Source organism: Miscanthus floridulus, chromosome 7 (assembly GCF_019320115.1).
Source record: "Miscanthus floridulus cultivar M001 chromosome 7, ASM1932011v1, whole genome shotgun sequence".
NCBI lineage: Eukaryota > Viridiplantae > Streptophyta > Magnoliopsida > Poales > Poaceae > Miscanthus > Miscanthus floridulus.
The window spans coordinates 130,497,402-130,524,371 of NC_089586.1; the positions used below are offsets into that span (position 1 = coordinate 130,497,402).

At 50.4% G+C, this 26,970-nt stretch overlaps 3 protein-coding genes across 3 annotated transcripts; 1 reads left to right on the forward strand and 2 right to left on the reverse strand.

Annotated features, from left to right (window-relative positions):
• Positions 1-1,697: 1,697 nt before the first annotated feature.
• Positions 1,698-6,972, forward strand: LOC136467982 (phosphate transporter PHO1-2-like). Its single transcript, XM_066466832.1, has 15 exons — positions 1,698-2,186; positions 2,389-2,469; positions 2,671-2,950; positions 3,133-3,514; positions 4,020-4,068; positions 4,450-4,524; positions 4,635-4,764; positions 4,872-4,992; positions 5,081-5,324; positions 5,420-5,524; positions 5,602-5,646; positions 5,724-5,876; positions 5,963-6,244; positions 6,334-6,470; positions 6,567-6,972. The coding sequence occupies exons 1-15, from the start codon at positions 1,905-1,907 to the stop codon at positions 6,652-6,654; spliced, it is 2,454 nt and encodes an 817-aa protein (XP_066322929.1). The 5' UTR covers positions 1,698-1,904; the 3' UTR covers positions 6,655-6,972.
• A 190-nt stretch (positions 6,973-7,162) lies between these two features.
• Positions 7,163-10,944, reverse strand: LOC136467981 (KIN14B-interacting protein At4g14310-like). Its single transcript, XM_066466831.1, has 3 exons — positions 8,846-10,944; positions 8,125-8,744; positions 7,163-7,873 (listed from the first exon to the last, which is right to left on the reverse strand). Exons 1-3 carry the CDS (start codon positions 10,757-10,759, stop codon positions 7,345-7,347), a joined length of 3,063 nt encoding a protein of 1,020 aa, XP_066322928.1. The 5' UTR covers positions 10,760-10,944; the 3' UTR covers positions 7,163-7,344.
• A 2,649-nt stretch (positions 10,945-13,593) lies between these two features.
• Positions 13,594-18,053, reverse strand: LOC136467983 (uncharacterized). Its single transcript, XM_066466833.1, has 2 exons — positions 16,174-18,053; positions 13,594-14,373 (listed from the first exon to the last, which is right to left on the reverse strand). The coding sequence occupies exons 1-2, from the start codon at positions 17,671-17,673 to the stop codon at positions 13,975-13,977; spliced, it is 1,899 nt and encodes a 632-aa protein (XP_066322930.1). The 5' UTR covers positions 17,674-18,053; the 3' UTR covers positions 13,594-13,974.
• Positions 18,054-26,970: the final 8,917 nt, after the last annotated feature.

Sequence of the window (26,970 nt, forward strand, 5' to 3'; positions counted from 1 at the left end):
ACAAAAAATAGAACGCGGGATTTTTTGCCCAAAGGGGTAAGGGCACACATACCGTTGGGTGGGTGCTTAAAATCGATTATTACAAGCCAGGCCTGCTTGTCAGCGCGGTGTCAATTCATCGGGACATGAACAGGTCTGGCCACGGCGCCAGCTGCTCTCACTGTATGTCGCTCGTCGTCACCATCCGAGTTGTTGGTATACACTCCTCGATCCGATCCGCTTTTTCACCTATTGCTCGTGCTCCCATCCGCCGGCCGCCCGGCCTCTGAAAACACACACACAAATCCGTGTGAACGCAACAGTAATTAATCAATCCCAAGAACTCACGATCGTGTTTGTTAGTTTAATTAATCTATAAGAAAAGGACTCAGGTGCGCATGCTGTTGCGGCGCGTCACCGCCACGTCAGAGCCTCGCCTCGCCTCGCCGGCGGCCGGCCTGCTGCATGCACCACCACCACCACCATCGGCGATCGTGACATTTGCGACGGAGATGTGTAAAGCATGCAGCATTGGTGCATTACACACATGCACGCAGGCAGTGACCTGTCACTGTAACGTACCTAGTGCACTGCGCTAACAAGGATTGTTGAACTTAACAAGAGTGTTTTACGGCACCAGTAATCCTCCGATCATATATCCAAGCTCACGGATTGCACGCAGCTGATGACGATGAGCCAGCAGCACAAGCAGGCGTTGCGTTGCTTGCACAGAGACCCAGATCGCCCGGCCTGCTGAATGCCTGGCACGCAATGCTGCAATCCCTGAGCCAGCCATGGATCCACCTGTCTTTTCGCCAGGAAGATGGCGCGGCATGCACGAAAGCAATGCAAAACGCCCGGCCCCAACTTTCCTTTCTTATGCCAACAAACAAATAAAGGCGACCGGCTCGCCGGCCTCATTGCAAAACGCAACTCTGACTCATCAACCTAGTAATTCATCGCTGTCTTATTTACATGTTTTTTTTCTTCCTTCTGCCAACGCTCCTAACATATTTTATTATCAATAATATATCTATATATATGTATCTATATTGCTGCGGCGTGCGTCATCCATCTATACATTGGCTGCGTGCAGCCGAGATCAAAGACGTTATATTTTTTTCAAAATAATACATCTATCTACACATTGTCTGCGTGTCTGCTGTGTGCGACCGACCGCAGAGACATTCCATTTTCTATATATATATATATATATATATATATATATATATATATATATATATATATATATATATATATATATATATATATATATAAAGAAGCGGCAAGAGAGCTGTGCCACTAGGGTGACCGAAACATTCTTTTTTTTCTAACAAAATCTATATCTATATATATAGACACGCACACAACAAATATTATTATTTACATGAGTGTGTGTGTGTGTGTGAGAGAGAGAGAGAGAGAGAGAAAAGAGTGCATTGTGGGAGCATGAATAAAAATTGCAAGCTCGATCTCCACTACAAGCAACAGCGGGAGGAGGAGGAGGCATGCATCCACAATGCACATTCCACCAGTTTCTTCATCCATTCATTCCCCTTTGCACTGGTTACCTTTCTCCCTCTACATACCTAATATTGTTATCCCCTGGCTGGGCTAGCTAGGTGCCGTTGCAGCACCACGCACTAGCTACCTCTATCTCTCTGAGCGGGCGGCAAGGCACGCTTCCTCTTCCTCCTCTGTCCTCCATCTCCATCTCCATCTCCATCTATATAAGCCGTTCGCGCAGCAGGGTTGCTTCCGCCACCACTCCTGCCTGTCCCTGTCCCCCGGCCCTCTTGCTGCTCTCCCCTGCTGATGTGAAAGAGAGGTCCTCCGGCCGGCAAGCAGGGACGACAGGCACGCACGCGGGCGTGCCCGCCTACTACATATACGGCAGGGGGGGCAGCTGGCGGCGGTCGCGGAGGATGGTGAAGTTCTCGCGGGAGTACGAGGCCAGCATCATCCCCGAGTGGAAGGCCGCCTTCGTCGACTACAAGGGCCTCAAGAAGCTCGTCAAGAGGATCAAGATCGCCCGCCGCGACGCCGCGACGCCGCTGCTCGCCGGGAGGGAAGCCGCCGGCGCCGGTGGTGGCGGTAGAAGTAGCGACGGCGGCGGCAGCAACTCCAGCAGCGGTAGCTACGGCTTCTCCGTCCTCGACCCCGTCCGCGCCCTCGCCGCCCACTTCGCTCTGACGCCGGCCTCACCAGTACGTCGTGTCGCCCGCCGCCGCTCGTGTGCGTTCGTGTCGTGCGTCGTCGTCGCCGCCGCCGCTGCCGTCGCATACATACATACTGCACTCCAGCCGTACATGCATGCATACGTCTTGAGAGTGAGTAGAAATACGGCGGCAGCGTCGCCGACCGGTCGTCGAGTGTTTCTGACGCTCGTGTACGTACGCTTGCGCGCAGGAGGGCGGCGACGGCAACGACGACGACTCGGAGAGCTTGGAATCGGATTCAGGGGAGCTCATGCGAGCCACGGACAAGCATGTATGTAATGTAATAGTCCATCTTGATGAATCATCCAGGACTTCTGGAGTTGTACTATAATAGCATGCATACCCAAACTATATATTAGTATTATTCATTATATATTTATTTAATAATCTGTTTGTTGTTATTAATAAGTAGTAAAAAAGTTACTAACTACATGGCGCGTTGTTTGTACGTACACATGACATGTATGTGCAGGAGCAAGAGTTTCTGGAGAAGGCGGACGAGGAGCTGGAGAAGGTGAACAAGTTCTACGCGGCGAAGGAGGCGGACATGCTGGCGCGCGGCGACGCCCTTATCGAGCAGCTCCGCATCCTGGCCGACGTCAAGCGCATCCTCGCCGACCACGCCGCGGCGTCACGGCGCGGGCGGGCGCGGCTCGCCCGGACGGCCTCGTCGCCGCCGTCCGTGAACGGGTCCAACAGCGGCCGCCACCTCCTCTACTCCCCCTTCGTGGCCTCGCCGCAGTCCATGTCAGGTAGGTGAGGTGGACCGACCAAAACCACAGCCACGTCACGTCTGCACTGCACGTCAAAGCTGTAGGCACACATGAAACCCACCGGCCGCGGCCGGCCGATCGCCGCCTTTACATGCTCGCAACGATCGCATGCATGCCCGCACGTGACCTGACTGCTGACAGATCGGCATTCTCGAATGCAGACGGGAGCGTGGAGCTGCAGCAGGCGCGCGTGGCGGAGGGCGCGGCGGTGGCGGAGGAGGTGATGGCGGCGCTGGAGGGCAACGGCGTCAGCTTCGTGGGCGGCGGGCTGGGCAAGGCCAAGAAGGACGGCAGCGGGAAGCAGCTCATGGGCCGCGCCGCGCTGCTGCAGCTGCCGGCCACGGTGCGCATCGACATCCCGCCCACCAGCCCCGGCCCGGCGGCGCTCAAGGTGTGGGAGGAGCTTGTCAACGTGCTCCGCAAGGACGGCGCCGACCCCGCCGCCGCCTTCGTCCACCGCAAGAAGGTCCAGCACGCCGAGAAGAACATCCGCGACGCCTTCCTCGCCCTCTACCGCGGCCTCGAACTCCTCAAGAAGTTCAGGTATATATGTTTGATATGCTGGATGGCTGGATGCTCTCTCTTTCTCTCTCTCGATCAGTTGCACGAGCAAACTCGATCGCTCCAACGTATAGGCAGCTGCAACAGTGTCTGTCGTCACGTCACTTGCATGTTCAGTTCATCTCACTACACGTCACTCTCAACACTTGCTCTGCTCTGTTGCTATTGGATCCATGCAAGTTTCCAAATTTGAGCCAGTTTGAAACTTTGAATGCATGGAGGGAAGCATGTGACTGTGAAGTGAGTGAACCACGTACTACACCGGAGCCATGCTCTACTGCACTAGCACTAGGTTATTCTGTTTTACTAAACCTGTCCCTTTCTCCTCTTGTTAATTCTAGCAAGTGTAGTTTATGATATGTTATTATTTGACCTGTCCTTTTCTCATGTTGTTAATTCAGGGACTTTTTGTTGTGCGGTTATGGATTGATAGGCCTTTTTTTTTGTTTCATTTGTGTGGCGTATCTGTGTGGATGGACGGATGCAGCTCCCTCAATGTGAAGGCTTTCACCAAAATATTGAAGAAATTCGTCAAGGTGCGTACTGCGCTCTGCTCAACTAGCTAGGCATCATCATGTATGCCGTATATATGTGTTCTTTTGAAACGGATGGAGTACAAGAGAGAACAAACTCCACAATAGGCAGAATAAAGGGGACTGGTACATTACTAAACACATGTACAGGAATATAGATAGATCCATCCCTTATTAAAAGAAAAAAAAACTACTGCAAGTTTTGTAAACATAAAACATTTGTACCAAGAATTCAGAATTCAGATAACAACTTAAATAGTAAGATATTTTAGTAGCATATCATGATTTGTACCAAGAATTCAGATGCCACACGCTGTGTTTGTGTGTGCTTCAGTTTTGCTACCCACAAATGACAAGAAATTCATTCTCTGCATTCCATTCCAGGTGTCGGAGCAGCAGCGGAAAACTGACCTGTTTTCTGAGAAGGTGAAGAGGTCGCCATTCAGCAGCTCTGACAAGGTACCATACATCCAAGATCCTACTGAAATCTGACGAGCATGCTACACTTATCTGAAGAAAGCTAGTAGTATCTGAAGAAGGGATTTATTTTACCTGGTCTGGTCGAGCAGGTGCTTCAGCTGGCAGACGAGGTGGAGTCCATCTTCTTGAGGCATTTCGCGGGCAACGACAGGAAGGTGGCCATGAAGTACCTCAAGCCGCAGCAGCCCAGGAACACCCACATGATCACCTTCCTCGTAGGCGAGTTGCCGCCCTAGCTTACAAGACTGAGTTGACAGATATATGGGATTGCATTTTCTCAATCTGGTGGAGTTGCTCATACTGTTATTTTTTGTGTGTGGTTTCAGGCCTGTTCACAGGCACATTTGTGTCCTTATTCATCATATATTCAGTTCTAGCCCATGTCGCTGGCATTTTCTCTTCTACCGGAAACACAGCCTACATGGAGATTGTTTACCATGTCTTCAGGCAATTTCTGAATCCAACTCTTCAGGCTTTAGGATGTACGTACAATCTTACCTCCAAGTACCATTGCTGACGGCCTTTGCTTCTGCAGTATGTTTGCACTCATCAGCCTGCACGTCTTCCTGTATGGGTGCAACCTCTTCATGTGGAAGAGCACCAGGATCAACCACAACTTCATATTCGATTTCTCCTCCAGCACCGCCATGACGCACCGGGACGCCTTCCTCGTGTCGGCATCCATCATGTGCACCGTCGTCGCAGCGCTGGTCATCAACCTGTTCCTCAGGAACGCTGGGGCAACCTACGCCAACGCACTGCCCGGGGCACTTCTGCTTGTAAGCAACACAGGCCATTTGGAGAATCTGTTTTGCTGTAACACACACAAGTTGTACTGATTTCAGTCCTCCACAACCCTCTGCCTCTGTTTCAGCTGTCAGCAGGGGTTCTGTTCTGCCCATTCAATATTTTCTACCGCTCGACGCGCTACTGTTTCATGCGCGTCATGCGCAACATCATACTCTCTCCATTCTACAAGGTAAGGGCCAAGGAATTTAGAGGAACACTGTGTGTTGGAAACATCTATCTGATCTACCAGGATGCCTTGTAATGCAGGTTCTGATGGCAGATTTCTTCATGGCTGACCAGCTAACCAGCCAGGTAAACTGCTCTGTCGTATACTAGACATGGAGCATTACAGTGCAGGTTCTCATGAGTTCAGGTGTCTTATTTTCCAGATCCCACTGTTAAGACACCTCGAGTTCACAGGGTGCTACTTCATGGCTGGAACTTTTAGAACTCACGAGTATGGAAGCTGTACCAGCAGCTCTCAATACAAAAACCTGGCATATGTGCTTTCCTTCCTGCCATACTACTGGAGAGCGATGCAGGTATACATTGAATCTAGTGATGTACTATAACATTTAGCAATTTGTTCAGAGTAATTCAAACTAAATGTTCTGCTGCTATGTGGTAGTGTTTGAGAAGGTACCTGGAAGAAGGTCATGATCTCAACCAACTTGCTAATGCGGGCAAGTACGTATCAGCAATGGTAGCAGCTGCTGTTAGGTTCAAGTATGCTGCGACACCGACACCATTCTGGATGTGGATGGTCATAATATCATCTACAGGTGCCACCATTTACCAGCTCTACTGGGATTTTGTCATGGACTGGGGCTTCTTAGACCCAAAATCTAAGAACTTTTGGCTCCGAGATCAACTCATCCTGAAGAATAAGTCAGTCTACTATGCTTCCATGGTACTATACATTGTTCACCTATTTTCCAATACTACTGAACTGATTTAGGGAATTCCAAGTTCAGTAGCGCTAACGCCTTTACAACACAGATGCTCAACCTTGTGCTGCGCCTAGCCTGGGCAGAGAGTGTAATGAAGCTCCATCTTGGAATGGTGGAGTCTCGCTTGCTGGATTTCTCAATCGCTTCGCTGGAAATTATCCGACGAGGGCATTGGAACTTCTACAGGTAATTGGGTGGGTGGGAGAATTAGTAGAAAGCTGCAAACATTAGTCCCAATTTCAATGTTTGGCTATAACTTGATGTATATTGATCGTATTGCAGGCTGGAGAATGAACACTTAACCAACGCAGGAAAGTTTAGAGCAGTGAAGACTGTCCCATTACCATTCCGTGAACTTGAAACTGATTGATGAAGACAAAAATAAGAACTTGGCAACATGTTCCCAGTATGAAAGGAGGGGGGGGGGGGGGGGGAGAGAAGAGTTCCAGGAATGGATACACTGTCCCTGCTAGTGCTTGAGCAAGAATTGGTGTCTAAGTGGTAATAAAAAAAATCAGAAGCATAACTGCACAAGAACAAAACGTTGCAGATTTTAAGATGGAATAAGCTCAGATGGTGCATTGTAGATGAGGCGCCAGGGTACAACATGAGGCGTTCTGGTCAGGAAAGATGATGTGGATTTACTTACTGGTCGAATGAGAATTATTGCATGTTAATTGACTAACAAGATCTTAATTTTGTCAATCATTAAGTTATGAATGTATCTGGGAATTGATGACTGAAAAATATTGCATGAAAACATATGGTCGTCAAGCAGAATTTGAACCATGTTTCCACAAATAGTGTTTCAACTGAGAGCCGAGAAAGAACATAAAAACATGCGAAGCACAAAATAATAAAAAAAAGGGTACAGAAGAGTGAAAATAATTTATAATTGCAGGGGTAAAAACTAGATAATATCTGCCAGTACAGTGAAAGCAAGATGCTTGACACGGCAGATGACACCAACACCACATGTGAAGCATAAATAAAGTACATATATTACATGACACACATTGACACATTGCACACAAATAAGCATTAAATAGCTAGCTACAGCCTACAAGTACCTCCAATGTGCTGGACGATCTCTTGAGACAAGAAGAACCCTTGATGATGAGTAATCAAATGTAGGACAGTACAAATCATCAGGGCCAATAGCTTCTCTCACTCCAATGGTGTTTCCACGGTCAAAGCTGTAGGTTGGCTGCATGTCTTCCTTAAATGTGTCAAAGGCAAACAGCCCCATACCACATGCAGCCAAGACAAGATTTGAGTCGCCCCATACTTGGGTTATTGCAGAGTGATGGATATGAGCGTTGAATTCTGGTAACTCATAGGTGGCGACAAGTTTACCCTTTCTCAACGAGTATTGCTGAACTCGTGATCTCAACCCTCCTTTTATTTGCAGCCTTCCTTCTGTGCTACCGATAAATACTGCGTCTCCACGTGAGAAGATTGAGTTTGCTGTGCCACCATGTCTTGCTATTTTTAGCCCAATGCCAGCAGGTACACGAAAATCAAATACATTAACACTTTCCTGTGTGCTGAAAACACCATCATTTCCTTCCACCTCAGATGAACTAACCCTGCAAAAAAAACACATACAAGCAGGTGTTAAATGATTTGACCAGGGCAGATGTCACAGAATATATTTTTATACATCTCTTTCAGATAATCAGATACTTCATCAACAGCGAGACGAGATATTAAAAGCTGTTGATACTAAAAAGAAGAAAAATTTCGAGTTTCAACAGCATAAGCTGAGGTAAACTTGATAGGGTCTTTAATACACCTAATACTTGGTGCATTCAATGTAATGTAAGGTTTACTGATTTACCTTTGACGCACTCCGCCGCCCACCTCAGCATCAGTGTTATTCACATGAAGGCAGTACACTTTCTTACCAGAAGCAACAGACAACAAGGGTTGTGGGTTAAGTGAATTCACATCCCACAACCCTATTGATTCGTTCCCAGCAATTACTACTTTCCCCCTGCTACGCCATTGTAGTGGGCTGGAGTATTCCATTCCCATTACTGGATTGCTAACTTCCCATTTCATCACAAGATCGCCATCACGTATATCATAAGCTGTGACCATCTTTTGCTTGCTAGCAGTAGAAAGCAGGAGAGGTCCGCACGGTTTATACCACCATTGCTGCCTTTCTGAATTTGACAGTGTGGAGCTGGATCTTGATGAACCTACATTAGAGAGAGCACCAAGAATAGCCCTGGATGTTGGAGCAAAAGCTTGAGAAGCTTCCTCCTCAACATGAAATGATTTTACTTCTCTGGTATAGTAATCCCAGCTGCAAAACCCAGGCTCCAATGCATTCCCAGCTGATGCAGCAACAACATATCTGCCAGAACATCCGTCTACACCTGGGGCACGAATCAACCAGCAATCACCCCACATATTATTCGATACCATGCTGGGAGGCTTATACTCAGATTTGAACTGCATCAGTTCAGTTGAAAGCAGTGAGCACTCAGGGTATCTAACAAAATGTCAATTAAAAATGAAAACAGAGCAAATGTAGGTAGAAAATAACCAAATACCTCATGGTTTGCAATGTCATAATAGGAGCATGTGCCATCTCCATGAGCAAGAAGAACAGCTTCCCCCTCTGAAACAAACCATCCACCAGTTGAAGACTTGTTTCCTATACCTGATAACTGACTATTGCATGACTCCTCAGTTTCTTCCTGTAACATCATGGAGGACTTGTTTTCCTGATCATCAAATTCTTCTAGCTCCTCTGTAGCAAGCAATTCAATTTCCTCCTTATGATTGGGACCAACTGGATTCTTTGAGCTACCTTGACTTGATGTCTTGCTGGTAGCATCTGCTACTTCACATATCTTATTCTTTTCCAATTTCTTAGCTCGACGATCCTTGAAGAAATCATTTTCTTCACCATCTAAAGAAGCCAGAAACTCCATGGCTATACTATTCTCATCATCGTCAGGGTTAGAAGCAGCAGGTCTTGTTTTTCCATTACAATCTTTCTTCATATCCACAGATGACTCCTGTTGAGTAGAAGTCGAAGATATGCGACCCCTCAACAATTTGTGGTGTGGAAAGAACCTTGCCTCCAGCTCATCAGCATTCAAGCCTTTTCCAGCTTGCTTCAGGTCACCTGGCTTTGTAATGGTACATTTTTCAGCTGTTTCAGGGTGAGAGCTCTCACATTCACTGCTATCTGCGGTACCCAGCTGTATCTTATTATCATCCTTGACATGAGAAATTGCCTTCTCAATGGCAGTGATTTCCTTCTGAATATTTGACAAGATCTGCTTTGGCTCGTCCGGGTTGTTCTCATCGAGCATTTCTTTGGTTTTCTTGATATCGGTAGCAATCTTCTGAACCCTCCCTTCCAGTGCAGCTAGTTTCTCATGAAGTTTGCTTGGGTACCTGTTCATAGCAGACACGGGTTTTGCTGACCCTCCCTCCCCACCTGCAGCCACTTTCTCAAAAACTCTTATGCTGTCTGCCAATTTTCCCTTTTCTTCCTGCTTCCTGCCCTCTTCATTATTCTTTTGCTGTTTCCTTATTGGATCAGGGACAAAATTTGAATCCACCACATGGACAGTGAAAACAGGGATGACAGAAGTGTTGCCTATCTCATCATCCTTCTGGGTGGCACAACATTCCACGGATTTGGAAGAAGCTTCTCCTGAATCAGCTTTTTTGGTATGCATCTCCTTCACCAATTTATTGGGCCCCTCTTTCTTCATATTGATTTCTTCACCTGCCTTTGCCTTCAAACCAGAGCCCTCTCTTCGCCCACCAAAATCTTCGCATTGCTTCTTCATACTACTCACGAATGCATCCGTTTTCTCTTTGATCTCAACACATTGCTTCGACACATTCACACCAAAGCTCTCTCTTTTCCCACCGATCTGCTTGGCCTTTGCATCAAAGCTCTCCCTTTTCCTGCCAATCTCATCAGTCTGCTTCCCCTTGGAATCAAGGCCATCTCTTTTCCGGCTGATCTCGTCCGACCCCTTGGCCTTCGCATCAAACCTCTCCCTTCTGCCGATGTCATCACCACCAGCGCCAGCACTCCCTCTCCTAGCTTCGGAGGCCCTGGATCCAACAACACTAACCGACCTCCTTCCTTTCTCTACAGAAGAATCCCTGATCCCACCACTGACGCTCCGCCGCAAGCCTGCGTCAACCACGGGATCCTTACCGATGGAAGGCCTACCCGGCAGCACGGGAGCCCTAAGGGTGGAGACGAGCTTGGAGGAGTCCACCGAGCTTTGGATCCTGCTGGCCCGCGGGAGCGACGATGTGGACCACCGCACGGCGGAGGTGGGCTTGGACGGCTTGGACGCGGTGTTCTCCTTCCCGGCGGCGGCGGTCGTCCGCCGGGCGGATGACGAGATGGAGAAGGGCTTCGGGGTGAGCGGGCGGGTTGCCGCGGCCGTGGCCCTGCCGCCGCCGCGATCCTTGAGGCGGGAGGACATAGCGGGAGGCGATGCAGGGCTAGGGTTTGGGGTATCCGGGTTCCGGGGTAGATGGGACAAGAACAAGAGGAAAGGTCGCTCTGATTTGGATTTGGGAATGGTTGAGATTTAGGGGAAGGGGTGTTTCAAATTTCGAAATCGTTTGAGCGGGAGGCTTTGAGGTGGGCCCACCTGCAGTTCTCGAGATAGCCCCACATGGAAGGGACAGCTAGACCACTTTATTTTTGTCAGAAGACAGAAGAGAATTTGGGACAAATCTCATTGCATTACCAAGTTCCAAGTGGTCTACCACTAAACTAATCATAATATAAAAAATGAACAAAAAAAATTAGTGCGTTGTTGTTTTGGCCCAAGGAATCAATATGAGCATGTGCAGTAGATCCACAGTTAGAGGGTGTTTGGTTCTTTAGTCGCTTCTAAAATTCATGTCGCATTGAATGTTTAGATACTAATAAGGAGCATTAAATATATATTAATTACAAAACCAATTACATAGATGGAGGCTAATTTCCTAGACGAATTTTTTAAGCCTAATTAATCTATCATTAGCATATATTTACTGTAGCACCACGTTGTCAAATCATGGACTAATTAGGCTTAAAAGATTCGCCTCGCAAATTAGTCGCAAGTTGTGTAATTAGTTTCGTAATTAGTCTATATTTCATACTCCATGCATATGTCCAAACATTCGATGTGACAGAAATTTGTAGGAACCAAACATGGCCTTAGTCTACTATAATAATTTAGTTCTTTATTTCTAAATTATAAGATATTTTGGTTTTACTAGATATATTACTTTTATTAAATATCTGGACATAGTGTATATCTAAAGCCTTGTTCACCTACTTCAGCAGTACTTTTCAGTGAACGAATAGTATTTTCTTCTCACAACAAATCATCATAAGCATCAGCATAAGCCAAATTTCAGCGAAACGAATTTAGGAAAGCTAAGATGTCTTATAATTTGGAATGAATGTAGCTGATGATGATTTAAATAGGTCTACTAAAACCCTGTTTGGATCAATAGAGATAGAGCTAATAGTTAGTTGTTAATAATTAGCTCCTTGGATATAAACAGATCTAACTAATAACTTAGCTAATTGATAGTTGAATACCCAACTAATAACTATTTCACTAGTTTAGTTAGACCAAACTAACTAATAGCAGCTAATACTATATATAAACTATTAGATAGCTAAGTATTAGTAACTAATGGATCTACAGCCTGTTCGCTTGGTCGTAAACGATCGTAAATTTCTAGTCAGAACAGTATTTTTCTCTCACACCAAACTAGCCAACAATAATAATCCACGATCATATACGATCGTATCAACATCAGTCGAACAGGCTGCTAAACTGGACCAAATAAACCTACTGACCATTAGCTAACAATTACTACCTCCATCTTGCAATGCTTGGGTTTGTCCCAAGTCAAAGTACGTTACTTTTGGCCAAGTTAAAAAAAAGGTTATCGATATTTATGATATCAAATAGATTTGCTATAAAAAATATATTTTATGATGAATTCAATGATATTTATTTGGTATCATAATACTGATATTTGTTTATACAAGCTTGGTTAAACTTAAGATTGTTTGATTTAGAACAAATGCAAAATGACACCTTTTTGCGAGATGGAGATACTCGGCCTGTTCGCTGGTTGGTTTTTGGGCTGGCTGGTGCTGGTTTGTTGTGAAAGAAAAATACTGTTGGCTGGTTGGTTTGGGTTGGCTGAAACCAACAAGCGAACAGGGTGACTAGTTCATTAATAAGTTTAGGGATGCTAATACATGTTGATAGTTCATATACATCTTTAAACAACTATCCAACCACCCATTAATATTTAACGGTTGGATCCAAATAGCCTTTGCTAACTTAGCACGAGTGGATCTAAACGAATCCTAAAAAGGGCTCGTTCGGTTAGGGTAAAATCCATCTGGAATTGTTCAAGATGATGTGATGTTATATAAATTATTATAGTGATCCTGGTAAAAACAATCCATTCATGTGGGAGCCTCTGGCACTGGATCTGCCTTTCCTTTTATTCTGGTAGGAACAAATCCAGGGTATGATTCCCTAGGAAACGAACGAGCCCTAAATAGGCAATCCACGGAAATGAGTTAAGTGTGTGCGTGTATGAGTATTAGTAGCGGTATTTAAACCTTCTAAAAAAAGACTCTCTCCACTCTAGTTTTCTAATGCCCTGTTCGCTTGGCTGATAAGTCATGGCTGAAAATACTGTTGGTTGATTTGTTGTTAAAGAAAAATACCGTTTGTTGGCTAAAAAAAATATGGCTTATAAGTCAAGCGAACATGGCCTTAAAAAAAAAAGTTTACGAAAGAAGAGAAGTACGAAGAACCAACTCATCATTTTGAGTGGGTCAAGCATCCCTAAGTGCTTCTTAGTGATAAAAATTGCCTGCATGGGGTAGAAGCACGTCATGCTTTAATCGCAAAACCAGAAGAGATATATGGAAGTGGACATGTTGCAGTCAAAATCTATAAACCGAGATCCGAGGGCAAACTGCGATCGTGTCACCATCACAATCAATCAGTGGTTGATCGAGCACCATCAACCTTTACCAGTTGACCAGTGCGGCTCTAAACCGTTATATTTCCACATCGCTATGTAGTAGTTGCTTAACCGTAACTACCCACTAAAGGTTAGCGATACAGTTAGGTACAGTGCCAGTGAGGACCAGTAGATTGCCTTGGAAACAAACTAACAAAGCATGGGAAAATATCAAAAATACACTGTCGTTACACATCAGCAGAAACTCGAGCAGAAGACTATAAACAGAAGGAATGGAAGCAGCAAACAGCAGCAAAAGGAGTGTGAACAAACAAGCATGTGCATTGAGCTTCCTCTTTGCGAGAAAATCGCTGCATATTGGTAATTTTCCATACAACAGGGGGAGAGGAACACTACAGTCCCCTCAAACACATTTTTTTCAACAACGACAGGCCCGTATCATCATCTGTCAAACATACATCTAGCAAGATGAAAAACGGAGGGGGACAAAAATAGCGCTTACTGAATTACAGATTAGTGGGGGTATAAGCCATCTGTACGTTCTCAAGGAGATTCGACTCCGATCCATTGCCACGGGGGGTGCTCCAGGCACAACATCAATCTGCCTCGGGCGTGCAGCTGCCATCAACAACTAACATCTTAAGAATACAAAGACAGCTTACTATGCTGGTGAAAACGTGGTTTATTCCTCGAAGCCATCCATCATGGGGTGGTGGTGGCCTCCTTCCGAAGTGTTCTTTGAGGACTGTTTTCGGGCTGTGCCCCGCCTGCTCTTGGCTTTCTTTGCCTTCATCCTCCGCTTCTTCTCGGTGGCATCAACCCAGGTGTAGTCCGACGGTATGTGGAACGGATCGACCTCATCTTTCCAGTTCCGGCTATCACCACTGTCACTGGACTGTGTACCTCGGCCACCCTTTACCCATGAATACCATGAGCCTGATCCTTCTGATTCTTTGGCTTTCGCGTCCTGAAATTGTGTCGGGCTTGAAGGTGGGGTGGCAAACTCATCTACAGGCTGTAGTTCTTCGAACTTTGTGAATGTCACGATGACTCGTATCGTTGGAACAATTGGGATGCCAATCTGAAATAAGATGCTACAGAAAGTCAGAGGTAACTATGCAAAAATAGATATTAATGCGTCAAGTGCTTTTATCATCCATGGCAATTTTCTCTTGAGATGGATCAGAAGAAAACACTCTTGCTAAGTACGTGCAAGAACAGCTTTCCATGAGAACACCACGCATCTTGACTGTGAAAAGAGAGATTTTGAAAGAAATATACACGGCAGAAATGGGTGCTCCTACAAGGTAAGCCATACTTCCGCTTAAACCTAATGGAACACCCAACACCTATGGTTCTTTTCCACTAATCCATCCTCACTTCAATCAATCATAAATCATACAACCCATCCTGCCGCATGTCTCAAATAAAATATCGGTACATCCCAAATATATAAAAAACGCATTGATTGGCAAATTGGAAATAAAACTTGGCTTCGCATCAAAATGAAAAAGAAACAGCAAGAGTTGCAGATAAAATTCACAATTTCATCAAAATAGACTAGGAATAAATAGCATCACTCATAGTTGTCCTGGATTAATAAACATTTTTCAGGAAAGAGTGGGGTAGGAAATGTTGTTGTAGGACACATCATCAACTAATTTCAGAGTGCAATATTTAGTAGGAGCAGTGGGTCATTAGTTTTCTGGTGGTTTGAAGTAGGACCCAGCTAATCAAGACTTGAATGGAGAAGAGACAAAGTGGTTGAGTGATAGGGTGGCTCAAGAAAGTTTTGAAAAATGAAAACCCCAACAGGAAACACATCTTTTTGGCAGCTTCTGAAATCTGCAAGATTATTGACATGGATAGTGGGAGCAACCACCCTGCTAGCCACAGTTCAAGGATTTAAAGTTGACTAACAAAAATAGCAATGATGTGACAACCAGATAAAAAGGGCAAGATAGTTCACACAAGATTCTATGACTCAATGCTGTACCATATACATCAGAAATGGTTTACAATTAAAGTGGATAAGTTGTAAAGATGCCCACATTGGAAAAACCATTAGATGTGGGTATGGCATGTGGGCACTGAAGCCATGCGTCAAAGAGACACTGATGGCTTTTTTCCAAGTTGGTTGAACTCTGCGATGGTACTTTCCAAATTTAACTTTTATCATGTCCATTTTAACACATACAAATTGTCAATTTCCACTTATTCCAGAAGGGATCATGGCCAACAGTATTGGTAGCTTAAAAGCAAAGTTTTGCTTCTTAACTATCTATGGATCCTATGCGACCAAAGAACATATGGTAAAGTGACATTATATATTTTCTTATGACTGTATCCATGTTAGTGAACAAGTGGGCACCACATCTTATGATTGTGTCCTTGTTAGTGCAAATAATTGATTACCTGGAAGACACCACATAAGATGCACCAGTTCTATAACATGAAGTATGCTATCTTAAAGTTCAAACAAACACAATGTTTCTTATTAAAAAAAAATAGTCCCAAGAAAAAGGAAACATGACTAACCAAAAATCAATGTAGGAATTGGGGAAGGAAGTGTTCGCAGTTGAGATCCAAACAACATGATGGACAAGGTATTAGCCAAAGTCAATAAGGATAAGAGCACACACAATGGATGCAACAAACAATGGCATCTCAAGCAACAAGCATGTAGTATTAGACTAACTTGCTACCCTTACAGGAAGTAAATAACTGTTAGATGTGGTAAGAAACTTGATTCAGATTTGACAGAATATCTTGAGTAGCAAAGAAACATAGTAGCCCATGGAGATGATTGAGAAATAATAGGTATGCAATTTGATTGGAATAAATGGCACAGCTAATGTAATCAAGATGCCCGATAGTGTACCTTGACTGGGAATGTGCCTGTAGGAAGTTTGGTGGTCAAGAGTTCCCTAAGCCTCCTGACAGCCTTCACTTTGTTTGCTAGGACATCAAGCAGAGGGATGAGTTCATCTGTCTTCAGAGGGAAATCCGGTGTCAGCCACAACACCGGTCTTAACCCCTTCTTGTACTCGCTTTCATGTTTTAGAGACTCAGCAGAGGAACCACCCTTCTTCTTCTTCCCGCTGCCCTTCTCCTTTTGCTTCCCTGGGTCACTTGCTTCATCCTTACTCCCCACCTTCGATGGCTTGTCATCACCCTTGGCACCCTTCTTGCCGCCCCAACCGAACCATCCCTTCTTATCTTTGGCCACACCATTCGCATCCATATGATCAGCACCAGCGCCACCTTGGTCGCCCCTCTCCTCAGATTCCTCTTCGTTGTTCCCCATCCTAAGCGCAGAATCAAGTTGCTTCCTCTCCTCGGCTGTCAACACTTCGTCTAACTCAGCATCAAGCTCCGTGCCCCTCCCGTTCTTCTCCTCCCCGTCCATGGCAAACAGCTCCTCGTCCGTCATCGCCCCAGGCACGCGCCTAGACTTCACAGTGACGAGGACATTCTGCATGTCATACACCTTGGCTTTCCAGTGCCCGACGGCTTCTGACCTCTCTTGGCGGCGCCAATTCAAGTGTGGGACAAGCTCCGCCTGTGTGACGTCGATCCCCGGACGGTACATGTTGGTCTTGGACATCAAGGCTACCTCATGCGCCACCTCGGACTCAGTGGGCTGCACGCCCGCCCCCTCCAGCGCATCCGTAATCTCCTTATCCTTGTGCGCCAGCACTATGAGCGAGCCCGGGTGCAACTCCTTGCCCCCGGCATCCTCGGGCCTGGCGCCGTCCCCGAGGAAGAGGAACGTCTGGTCCGAGCGCTGGATGCGGAAGCCGTCGAAGCCCGCGAGCGTCATGTCGGCCCGGAGCGCGGCGCCGCGCTTCCAAATGCGGTAGGTGTCGGAGGGCGCGATGCGGCCGATGAAAGGGATGACGGAGGACTCGAAGTGGAAGGAGATCTCCATGTAGAAGTCGCGGATGCGGGAGATGGAGGCGAGGATGCGCGGGAGGCGGCGGCACCACTTGGCCCAGGCGAGCGGCTGGTAGTGGCGCGCGATGATGGTGGCGATGGCCTCCTCGCGTGTGCAGACGGCCTCCTGGAGCGCGGACCAGCCGTCGGCGTTCTGCAGCGACCAGTCGGCGCCCGCGGACATGAGGATGTCGGCGGCGACGGGGTCGCGGAGGCGCACGGCGAGGTGGAGCGGGGTCTCCCTCCGCGGCACGTCGCGGCGGTCGATGACTGCCGAGACGGCGTCCGCCACGGCCTCCCCCGTGATGGACTCCTCCTCGGTGGCCACCTCCCCGGCGCGCGGCAGGCGCGGGAGCGCCGCGACCAGCCGCCGCAGCGCCGCGTGGTCGCGCCGCAGGACGGCCAGGTGCGCCGGGCTGTGCGCGTACTTGGACACGTCGTCCATGGCGGGGGAGCGGGGAGCGGGGGCGGGGGAGCGGACGTGGCTAGGTCAGGCGGATCTGGGGAGGGGGAGGGGCATGCGGGCTGCGGGCGTGGCCAGATCTGGCGCGGCGGGGGCCGGACGCTCCTCCGGGTCGCGGCCGCGCGCAGCTCCGGCGCCGGCGTGGTGTGGTGCGGGCGAGGGGCGGACGAGCGGTGGGAGGCAGGCGCGTGGTGGCCGGAGGGGGAGGGAAGTGGTCCTCCTATTCTGGGGTCTTGTCGAGCCGCAGTTATTTTTCCCCTTCCCCCTTCTCTCTCTGTCTGTGTCTCGCGCGCGCGCTGCCTCGGACGCCCCCGGTCGGGACGAAGACGAGACGAGAGGAGGCGGCGGCCACACCGCCACAGGCCACACCCACACCTTGGCTTGGCTAGTGTGGAATGGAACGGGGTCTCCTGGCGTCACCCGCGCGCGCGCTCTCTCCACTTCTCCTGTCCTGTGCTGTTCCCCTCGTCCCGTTCCGTGCCGTGAATTCCGTGACGCTGTTGATGCAAATGATCGGGCATCGAGTGGGTTTCACTTGCTTGTACAGCTGCTAAGCAAGGTTTCACTCACTCTTGACAGATTGGATGATGCTCTATGATGCATGCGCGAGCTGGGCAAAACTGCAACTGCCAATTTCAGTCTACAGCGCTCTATGGCAGTGTACGATGCCAATTTCAGTCTCTATACATCCCTCAACTGTGGCATTCACTTCCACTTTCTCCGTAGTAAAAAGGAGATGATACAAAGACCGAGCAGAATTTATTTGGTCCGGCCAGTTGGTTCGGCAACCGGTTCAGAAACTAGAGCACGTCCCCGTCGCCGGCGCCCCGGTGCATCGGATGTTTTCAGCAGCAGCATCAGGGATCAAAAGGCCATCTTCTTGTTTACTCACTCACCCCTCTCTCTTTCTCTGTGAAATGCTGCTATATATGGATGGGTGTATATATGGCCAACAGGCCGGCACGGCACGCCGTGTCTCACGGGCCGTGCCTGATAGGGCCACTGTCGGTGTTTCGAACAAACAACGGCGGGTAAATTTATGATTGTTACGCGTTAGGCCCGGATGGTGTACTAAAGGACACGAGGTTTATACTGGTTCGGGCTAAACGTCCCTACGTCCAGTCTGTTGCTGCTGCTCGTGTTATTAGTACTGAAAATAGATCGTAGTAGGGGGTACAAACGGTTGAGAGATGAACGAGTTCCAAGTCTCTGATGGAATGATCGAAAAGGTCGTCGAGAGCTTGGTCGCTGCTCATCCGTGTGTGAAGTATCGTGTGTGTGTTGAACTTATCTCTCCCAAGTCGGTCCCTTTGGTGGGGGGGGGGTCTGCCCTCCCTTTTATAGACAAGGGGGGAGCAGGGGTTACAGATCGGAGAAAAAGGAAAATATCAAAGGTATTGAAGGTCCTTCGAGGGAGCCGGGTCTTCCTTTTTTCCTATGCCTGCCCTGCTTAACACGGCAGACCGTGTCAGAGGTGGCATGTTCGCTGATCTTCGTAGGCCATGCCCTGGCCTTTTTTAGCAAGTGGGTGCGTCCCATCCTACGCCGGCGGACGGTGCGGCGTGCCGGAGAGCCGAGCTGTGACCCCTCGGGGAGTAACAGGGGAAGTGACAATACATCCATCACTATAGATGAGGTGATTCCTATCTTGGACCATAGTGGCTGTCGTATGCCTGTATTAGTATCTACGCCTGAGGACTGAAGGCGGTGCCTACTACACTGTGGGACAAAAATCGGCGCCTACAACATTATTCAGGCACTGTTACGTCGGAAAGGGCCTAAAGCGCCCGTCCCATCGTAAACTGACGGTACCTTCCTACAGGCGTGCAGGGCATGGTCCTCGGTACTGTGTTTGACTCGAATGTCCTGTCATACCCTGTGATTATCATTAGGAAGGAGCAGGGTGCGATCGTCGGGCAAGGCGGAGCCCGTCCTAGGACGTCGGGCGAGACGGAGCCAGCCCTCGGGGGTCGGGCACGGCGAGCCTACCCTCAGACGTCGGGCGAGACGGAGCCAGCCCCTAGCCGTCGGGTGAGGTGGAGGCTAGCCCTCGGGGGTCGGGCAAGGCGGAGCCCATCCTCGGGGGTCGGGCGAGGCGGAGCCCTCCCTCAGACCTCGGGGGTCGGGCGAGGCGGAGCCCTCCCTCGAACGTCGGGCGAGGCGAAGCCAGCCCTTAGCCGTCGGGCGAGGCGGAACCAACCTTCCGTCGCCCAGGCAAGAAGAGTAGCAGTGCTCTCGTCTGACTAGAAGGATCAACGTTCGATGGTTATTAGTCCTACCTCATTGGGTACCCTGGTATTAGGTCCCCGACAGTAGCCCCCAAGCCCTCGGGTGATTCGGATAGAATCGGCCAGAGGGTATGTCGATTCGTCAGAGGGTGCGCGCGAGCGCACCCGTCGGGTGTAGCCCCGGGTGATTTGGATTGAACCGCCCAGGGGGTAATTTTGGATCCTTCGCGGGTAAGGCTGTGGGATTCGGTTTTTGTCAACTGGAAAGTTTTAAGGGAACCCTGGTATCCTGTTCGGGGGATTTCGTCCAGGGACTGTCTGGCTGGGGCTCGATCGTGGAACGAGGCCCTACCGATGTTCGCGTACCTACGTCTTAGTCGCTCGCGGTCCTGTCCTTTGTTGGGATGGCCATCGAGACTGTTGGGCCGACCCTTGGGCTTTCTAGGCCTATACAGGCCGGAGGGGATATCTTCTGACCCATGTCCCCTTTGTGGGAAAAGAGTCCGATCCGCTCGGGAAGACGAACCGTCCGGCGCGATTTTGGTGGGAAGGGATAGGGATCGCTGGCGCGTATCCCGGGGCATGACGCGGTGCTATGTTGTGGCAGGCTCGGAGATTGAGATGGACGGTTGCCCTTCTCGCGTCCATCGCCCCTATAAAACCACGGGATTCGCCCCTAGGGTTCCGTACTTCGCCTTTTCGCCTTCGCATCGTCAACCTCCACCGCCAATCGCCAGAGCCTCCCACACTCGCATAGCTCGAACCCGCATCGCAACCGCCATTGAACTCGCGTCCACCCTCCTCCCAATTGTTTCAATGGAGCCGTGGGGCAGATCTAGCATCACCCCTCAGCGCCTGGAGGGCCTCATTCGCTGTGGCCTCCTTCGCCCGCTGACTGCCGCCGAGGAGTGGTGGCTGCCTGGTGATGAGGACGAGCCATCGCCACTCGAAGGGTATGTCGTGTCCTTCGCCCACTTCCATGAGCGGGGATTCGCCATACCTGCTCACCCGTTCCTTTAGGGGCTGTTGGATTACTACCTGGTGGAGTTGCAGCACCTTACCCTCAATGGGATCCAGCACATTACGGTGTTTGTCGCCCTGTGTGAGGGGTTCTTAGGGATCGATCCCCACTTCAACCTATGGCGGCATATCTTCACCGTGAACCTTCTGAAGATGTGGGTTAGGAAGCAGGAGCTGCCCGCGCGCGGTGGGATGCGCCAGCATTCACCTCTACAACAATCGGTCAGATGTGTACCCGTTAATGCGTCTGTCCACCTCCAACAAGGGGTGGCATTCGCAATGGTTCTATGTCAAGGATGACATCGCCGCCCCTTTGCCAGTCTTCTTCGAGTGCGTCATCAAGGAGGCCCCGGGGTCGTGGAGGTGGGGCGTCCTGACCAAGGAGAAGAAGAACATCGACGACCTTCTTGCTGCCCTCCAAACTTTGAAGGACAGGGGCATGAAGGGTTCGAGGATCATTGGCGCCTACCATGTGAGGAGGGTGGCGTCGCTGATGGCGCGCGTGCTTCCCCTGCACCAGATGGTGCCTGGAGCACCGTCCGAAGGGACGGTGCTTGTCGATGAGGCGCTGCCTCCGTCCGTGGTGGCACAACGCATGAAGGAGGCGATGGAGCCTTTGAAGGACTCCGCTAGCGTCGTCCTCGATTTCGTGTTCCCGGTGCCGGGGCATCCCCCAATGTGGCCAGAACCGAGGTTTATTGACTTCATAAGTTTTCCTTCTCCATACTCCTTTTTTACTTGAATTTCTAACCCCTTGAAGCTGACCCTAGGGATGGCGGGACCAGCCGGGGGGACTATTCTTCAAGGATAGCCCGGCTCCATTACAGAAGGATCAGACCCTAGCGAAAGCGAACCGTATCGCGGCCGAGTGGGACAAAAAGTCGAGGGAGCTTAGGAAGAAGAAGCTATTACAAAAGCGGCAAGCGTGTGATCGAGGAGAAGAGACAGATAGTGATGACGATGACGACGACGACAACGAGGTAGCCGTCGGCGTGGATTGGGATGTCCTGGCGGACGAGGATATGCTGACAGACACCCACTGACCCATGTAGGGACCCTTCCCATTCCATGCTGAGGGAAGAGAGTCCGTGAGATCGATGGAGGTGGGCTGAACCATCGGCCCGTCCGCGGGGCCGGTGGGAGCCGGAGAATCTGCCACCCCACCCGGGGTGCCGCCGGAGGATCGGTGGATGGGAGGCGGATCGGTCGCTGCCCCCGAGGCATCGATGGAGAGGGGCGGCTCCGTCGCCGCGCCCTCGAAGATAAGGGAGGCAAGCCCCCCTGCCTGGGAGCAGGGAGCAGGGAGCAGGCTCAAAGCGGTTCCGCCTAGATGAGTCAGGGCAGGGGTCTGGGGGTTCATCCCCAAAATGTTCCCGCCGCCCCAAGGCGTCGGAGTAGGCCACTAATTCCCCTATTTCCCCCTTTTTATTCTTCTCTTTCAACCTTATGCCTTTTTCCCTCTTGTAGATTCTTGCGGCGGGGCCGCTCTCTAGGGCTGGCACCCAAGAAGAGCCTTGCCCTTCAGGCGGGGCGGACAGCGCTGCCCGACATTGCCTCTATTTTGGGCAGGAGAGGCGCTGATGCTGCAGCCTTGTTGGCCGATCTGGCGGTGCCCGCGGTGGCGCCCGCGCCCTTGGTGGTCACCAAGCAGGCGGCGTCTTCCATGGCGGTCACGACACTGCTAACCGAGGGTCCGGTGTTGCCGGTGGTGGTGGCCATGACTACTCCAAGCCAGGGGCAACCGGACGCCGCCACGATGGTGTCCGAGGGGACGGCGCAATCTGTGCCTCCAGCGGCCCAAGCGATAGCACCCGACGTGGGCCGGACGGAGGAGGACGTGGCTGGATCACCCCCAACCCTAATGAGCTAGGCGTAGTCAGATGCAGCCGCTGCGACGTCCGAGGGAGCAGCATAGTCCATGCCACCGGAGGCCCAGACGGAGGTGACACCGACCATGACAAGCCCGGCGGGGCTGGATGTTGCCATGGTGGCATCCGAGGGGGCGGTGCAATCCGCGCCTCCTACGGCCTAGGCTACGGCGCCCAAGGTGGGCCAGATGGAGGACACGGCCGGAGGGTCTCCAGGTGTCGTGGCGGTGGTGGAGAGGATCAGCAGGAGGTCACCCTCGACCCTATTGTCAGGGGGCAGCCGCTCCCCCACGTGGGGTGAGCCACTGCTCTAGTGGATGGCCGCTGAGGACCCAACATCGGCTCTTTTCTCGCTTGACGATGCTGCCGAGAGCATGGAGCGGGAGAATTTCGACATCGGGTTCTCGGCTATGATGGATGCCTTGAGCTAGGCCAGTGGCATCCTACGCAAAATCCTTGTTCCTACTAGCTGGGTATCCACTGAATCTTCTCCCTCGTTTTCTCTTTTCTTCACGTATTCTTGTGTTTTCGTATTTTTTATACCGATCCTCTTTTCAGTGTATCGTTGCTCGTAGCCAGAACGAATCCCGGTTCCTCCGTGAGCAAAAAGCGGAAAGGGGTTGCCTTACCGAGGAGGCCCGCCTGTGAGGAGATGTGGGCGCGTAGCTCGCCGCCGCCCAGTAGCGGGAGGTCGAGGCACGTCGGGACGTGGAGGAGATTCATGGGATGTTTGAAGACCTATCGGCAGGGTGAAGCTGGACGAGGCGGCGGCCGCCAGGATCCAAAAGGAGCGGGACGAGCTACTTCAAAAGGATGCCGAGGCCAGTCAGTGGGCCATGGAGGTCCTGGCTGAGCTGGAGATGGAGCGGGATCTCTAGCGGAAGGCCAAGGAAAGGTCCGTGGCCCTACAGCAGAGGGCGAACCAGGATGCTGAGGTGATCTCTCAGCTATGCGGGGAGCAGGATTTGCTGCGCCGGACTGAAGAAAGACTTCACTCGAAGCGCAGCACGGCCGGCGAGGAGCGCGACCGGGCCATCCGAGAGCGCGGCGAGGCGCGTTGGGAGGCTGTGGCCTCTGGGCAGATCTTGGAGACGCGGTGGTCCGAAGGCTAGAGGCCGAGGAAGTTTCTACCGGGCTGGCCACGGAACTTGCCGAGGTGTGGGGGATCCTTCGGGCCAAAAGTGATGAGCATGATCTTTTGCATGCTGTCGTGGTGGTGGTCTATGACGACCTACAGGTGGTGCAAGGAGAGGGGATCAGCTCCCTCCCGATTCGTGCCACTGGTATCACGGCACGGGTGGGCCAGCTTGAGGAGGACGCCTTTCACGCCGAGATCACCCAAGCCTTCGTTGTTGCCCGTTCTCATTATGATCGGGAGATCAACTTGGAGGTAATGAGCCAAGGCTTCGCGCTTGTCTATGAAGACCCTGAGCTAGACGAGATTGAGAGGGCGGTGACTCCCCTCGCGCGGAACCTGGTGAACAGGCTGAAAGAAACGGTTCTCCCTCTGTGGAAGTAGTTAGTTGAATAAGTTTGATAAATATTTATCCGTAATATGTGAACAAGTGTCGGTACTTCTAAAAATGGATTCATGACTTTGTTTCGCAATTTTGTTTCGTTTGTTTGACCTTACCTTCTTCCTTTTTTGCAATGAGGAAAGATTTTACGCGATCAAGAAAGATTTTACGCGATCTGACCCTTCCATTTGTTAAGATTGTAGGACCCAAGGTGTTTAGGGGGAATTTTGATTGTGCTAGTGAGCAAAAATACCGTAGCCATCTGGGCGTGGGATTTTTGCAGTCTTACCTATCTGTTCCCCTGAACCTTGTCGCCAGTCTCGATGCAAGGAGAAGGTCTGATGTAATGAGTTTGTATTCGCGCGTACCCCTTACTTAGGACTTTGGCGATCACTGCACGACCGTGCGTTTTGGACTTATCGCTGGTCCAGCCTTCCTCGAGCCCCCACGCGTGGTGAGGATTCGGTCAAGGGCCGACCTGTTTCACGACTGTCGCCCCATCAACGGTTTTTCACAACTGGAGGGGTTGAGGCGATGTCATTTGGCTTGATGGCTCGAGTGACGTGCTTTATGAGCTCGCTAACAGGGATGTTCGAATGGAATCCGATCCCATTTGCTTTGCGACAGGGTCGGCAAAAGCCCTCGGGTGGCATTCTGTTGCTCCTTGGCCCGCCTTCTAATGGATTCCCCCTCAATGGGGACTCTATGGGCTTGGCTAGAGGCTAGATTGAACTAGAAGGTTGAGATGACCCTACCTACCTCAATACGGGCTGGGCAAAGGCCGCTGAGGCGCATCTGCGTTTTCTCCCCTGGCTCTTGTTCGATGCAAGGCAGCCCCGAACCTTTTGCGGGTCAGCCTTCGAACCTTAGTCTCTCGATCTTAGATCGAGCGGCTCGAGCCCCCGAGCCCCTTAGGGTCTAATAGGGGTCGGTTGTGTTTCACGTGTTACCCCGTCCTCGGTTTCCGTAACCGGAGGGGCTGAGTTGACGATACTTGCCTCGATGGCTCGAGTGTTGCGCTCAATGAGCTCGCTAACGGGTATGTTTATGTGAAATCCGAGTCCATCATTCACTGACGGGGTCGGTAGAGTCCTCATGTGGCATTTCACTACTTCTTAACCCGCCTCCCAGCAGATGCCTGAGCCGTTCGATAGGCTCAGGTGGCCCATTGGCATCTCCTCGACGGAGATTCTATGGGTTTGGCTCAGGGTTAGAATCAAATGAGAAAGGACGAGATGTCCCTATCCGCTTCTGAGTGGGGTTGGGCAAGGCCGCTGAGGCTCATCTATGTTTTTCTCCCCTAGCTCTATTTGACGCGAGGCGGCCTCGAGCCCTTCGTGGGCCGGCCTTCGAACCTCAATCGATCGCCGCTCATATTGAGTGAGGCAGCTACCGCTTCGTGACCTGACGCAACACGAAGCGTTAGGATGTAGGGATTTGCATATGCAATGTTTGGATGTATGGATTTAGTGTATAATTTAATTGAAACGAAAGCGGGGGGTTGATAACGTTACCCTAGTGGTGTGAGCGATGGGAAGCTTTTACCAATTTTGTTCGTGCGGGGTTCGGGTCTGACGTCTGTGATGAGGTCTGTGTGACCTGCATAAACATTGCCATTTTTCGTTTCTGTCTCTCAGTGGCGATTCGAGTCGTTTGATTGATTTTTAGGCGACCTGACAGTTTCTCCTCGAAGGAGATTCTGCAGGAGGGCCCCCCCAAACCCCTCTCAGGAAGGCGGGAGCCGAAGCTTGTGGTGTGGGGAACTGCGAATTCGATTATGCTGGTGAACAAAAACACCGTAGCCATCGAGGCTTGGTTCGTCCAGTTGTATTCAAAGTTTTATACCCACACACCGTGCTTCCGGTTTTAAACATAAGGAGGGGTTGGGCAAGGAGGATGTCTAATCAGGTAGACACTCTCGGCAGCCCCCGAGCAATGTCTGTGCCCTTGCCGTTGCTGGGTCGGAAACTCGGTAATGAAGTTAATGCGCAAAGCAAGGAAACAGAGGTGCTTATCTTTCTACGGTCGTTCGTTCGTCGTTTCGCCTGGGCCATTCGATTGACCCAAGAGGCCCGACAGGACATCCCCCATCGGGTCATTCCATGGTCCTGCCTGGGGAAGCAGAGAGTCGTCTAGATGCAAGTGTGCCCTGGTTCTTGTGCTCGGTGTGCATTAGTGGCAGGCCACTCCCAGGCATCGTCTTATTGGTCAGAGCACGTCCCATCGGTCCAGGCGTATCCCCTCGGATTCCCATCAGCATTGATCTCCCACCTGTTAGTGAATAGGGGAAAGCAGAGAGTTTTTTGTCCCAACCTTTCGCCTTTCCCCAGTTGCTACGCCTCTTCCTTAAATAGGGAGGGGGAGGGGAGTTCTCACCCCACTCCTTTGCCTGCTTCATAGCCGCTACCTCTTCTCCTTCCTTTCCACCAAATGAGTTCGTGCGTTGCGGTGGGTCCTAAGTGAGAGAGGGTAATGCCAGGGAGAGAAAAGCTCATAGATCCGTCGGTGAATCCGGAGCGCGATGTCGAGCTGGGGGTCATCCAATGTAGATGAGATGGTGCAGGCCGCCTTTGCTGAGAAGGGGCCATTGCTGTCGAAGGAGGAGGAGCACTGGAGGGTGCCAAGCGTCGTCAACCTTGCCATCGT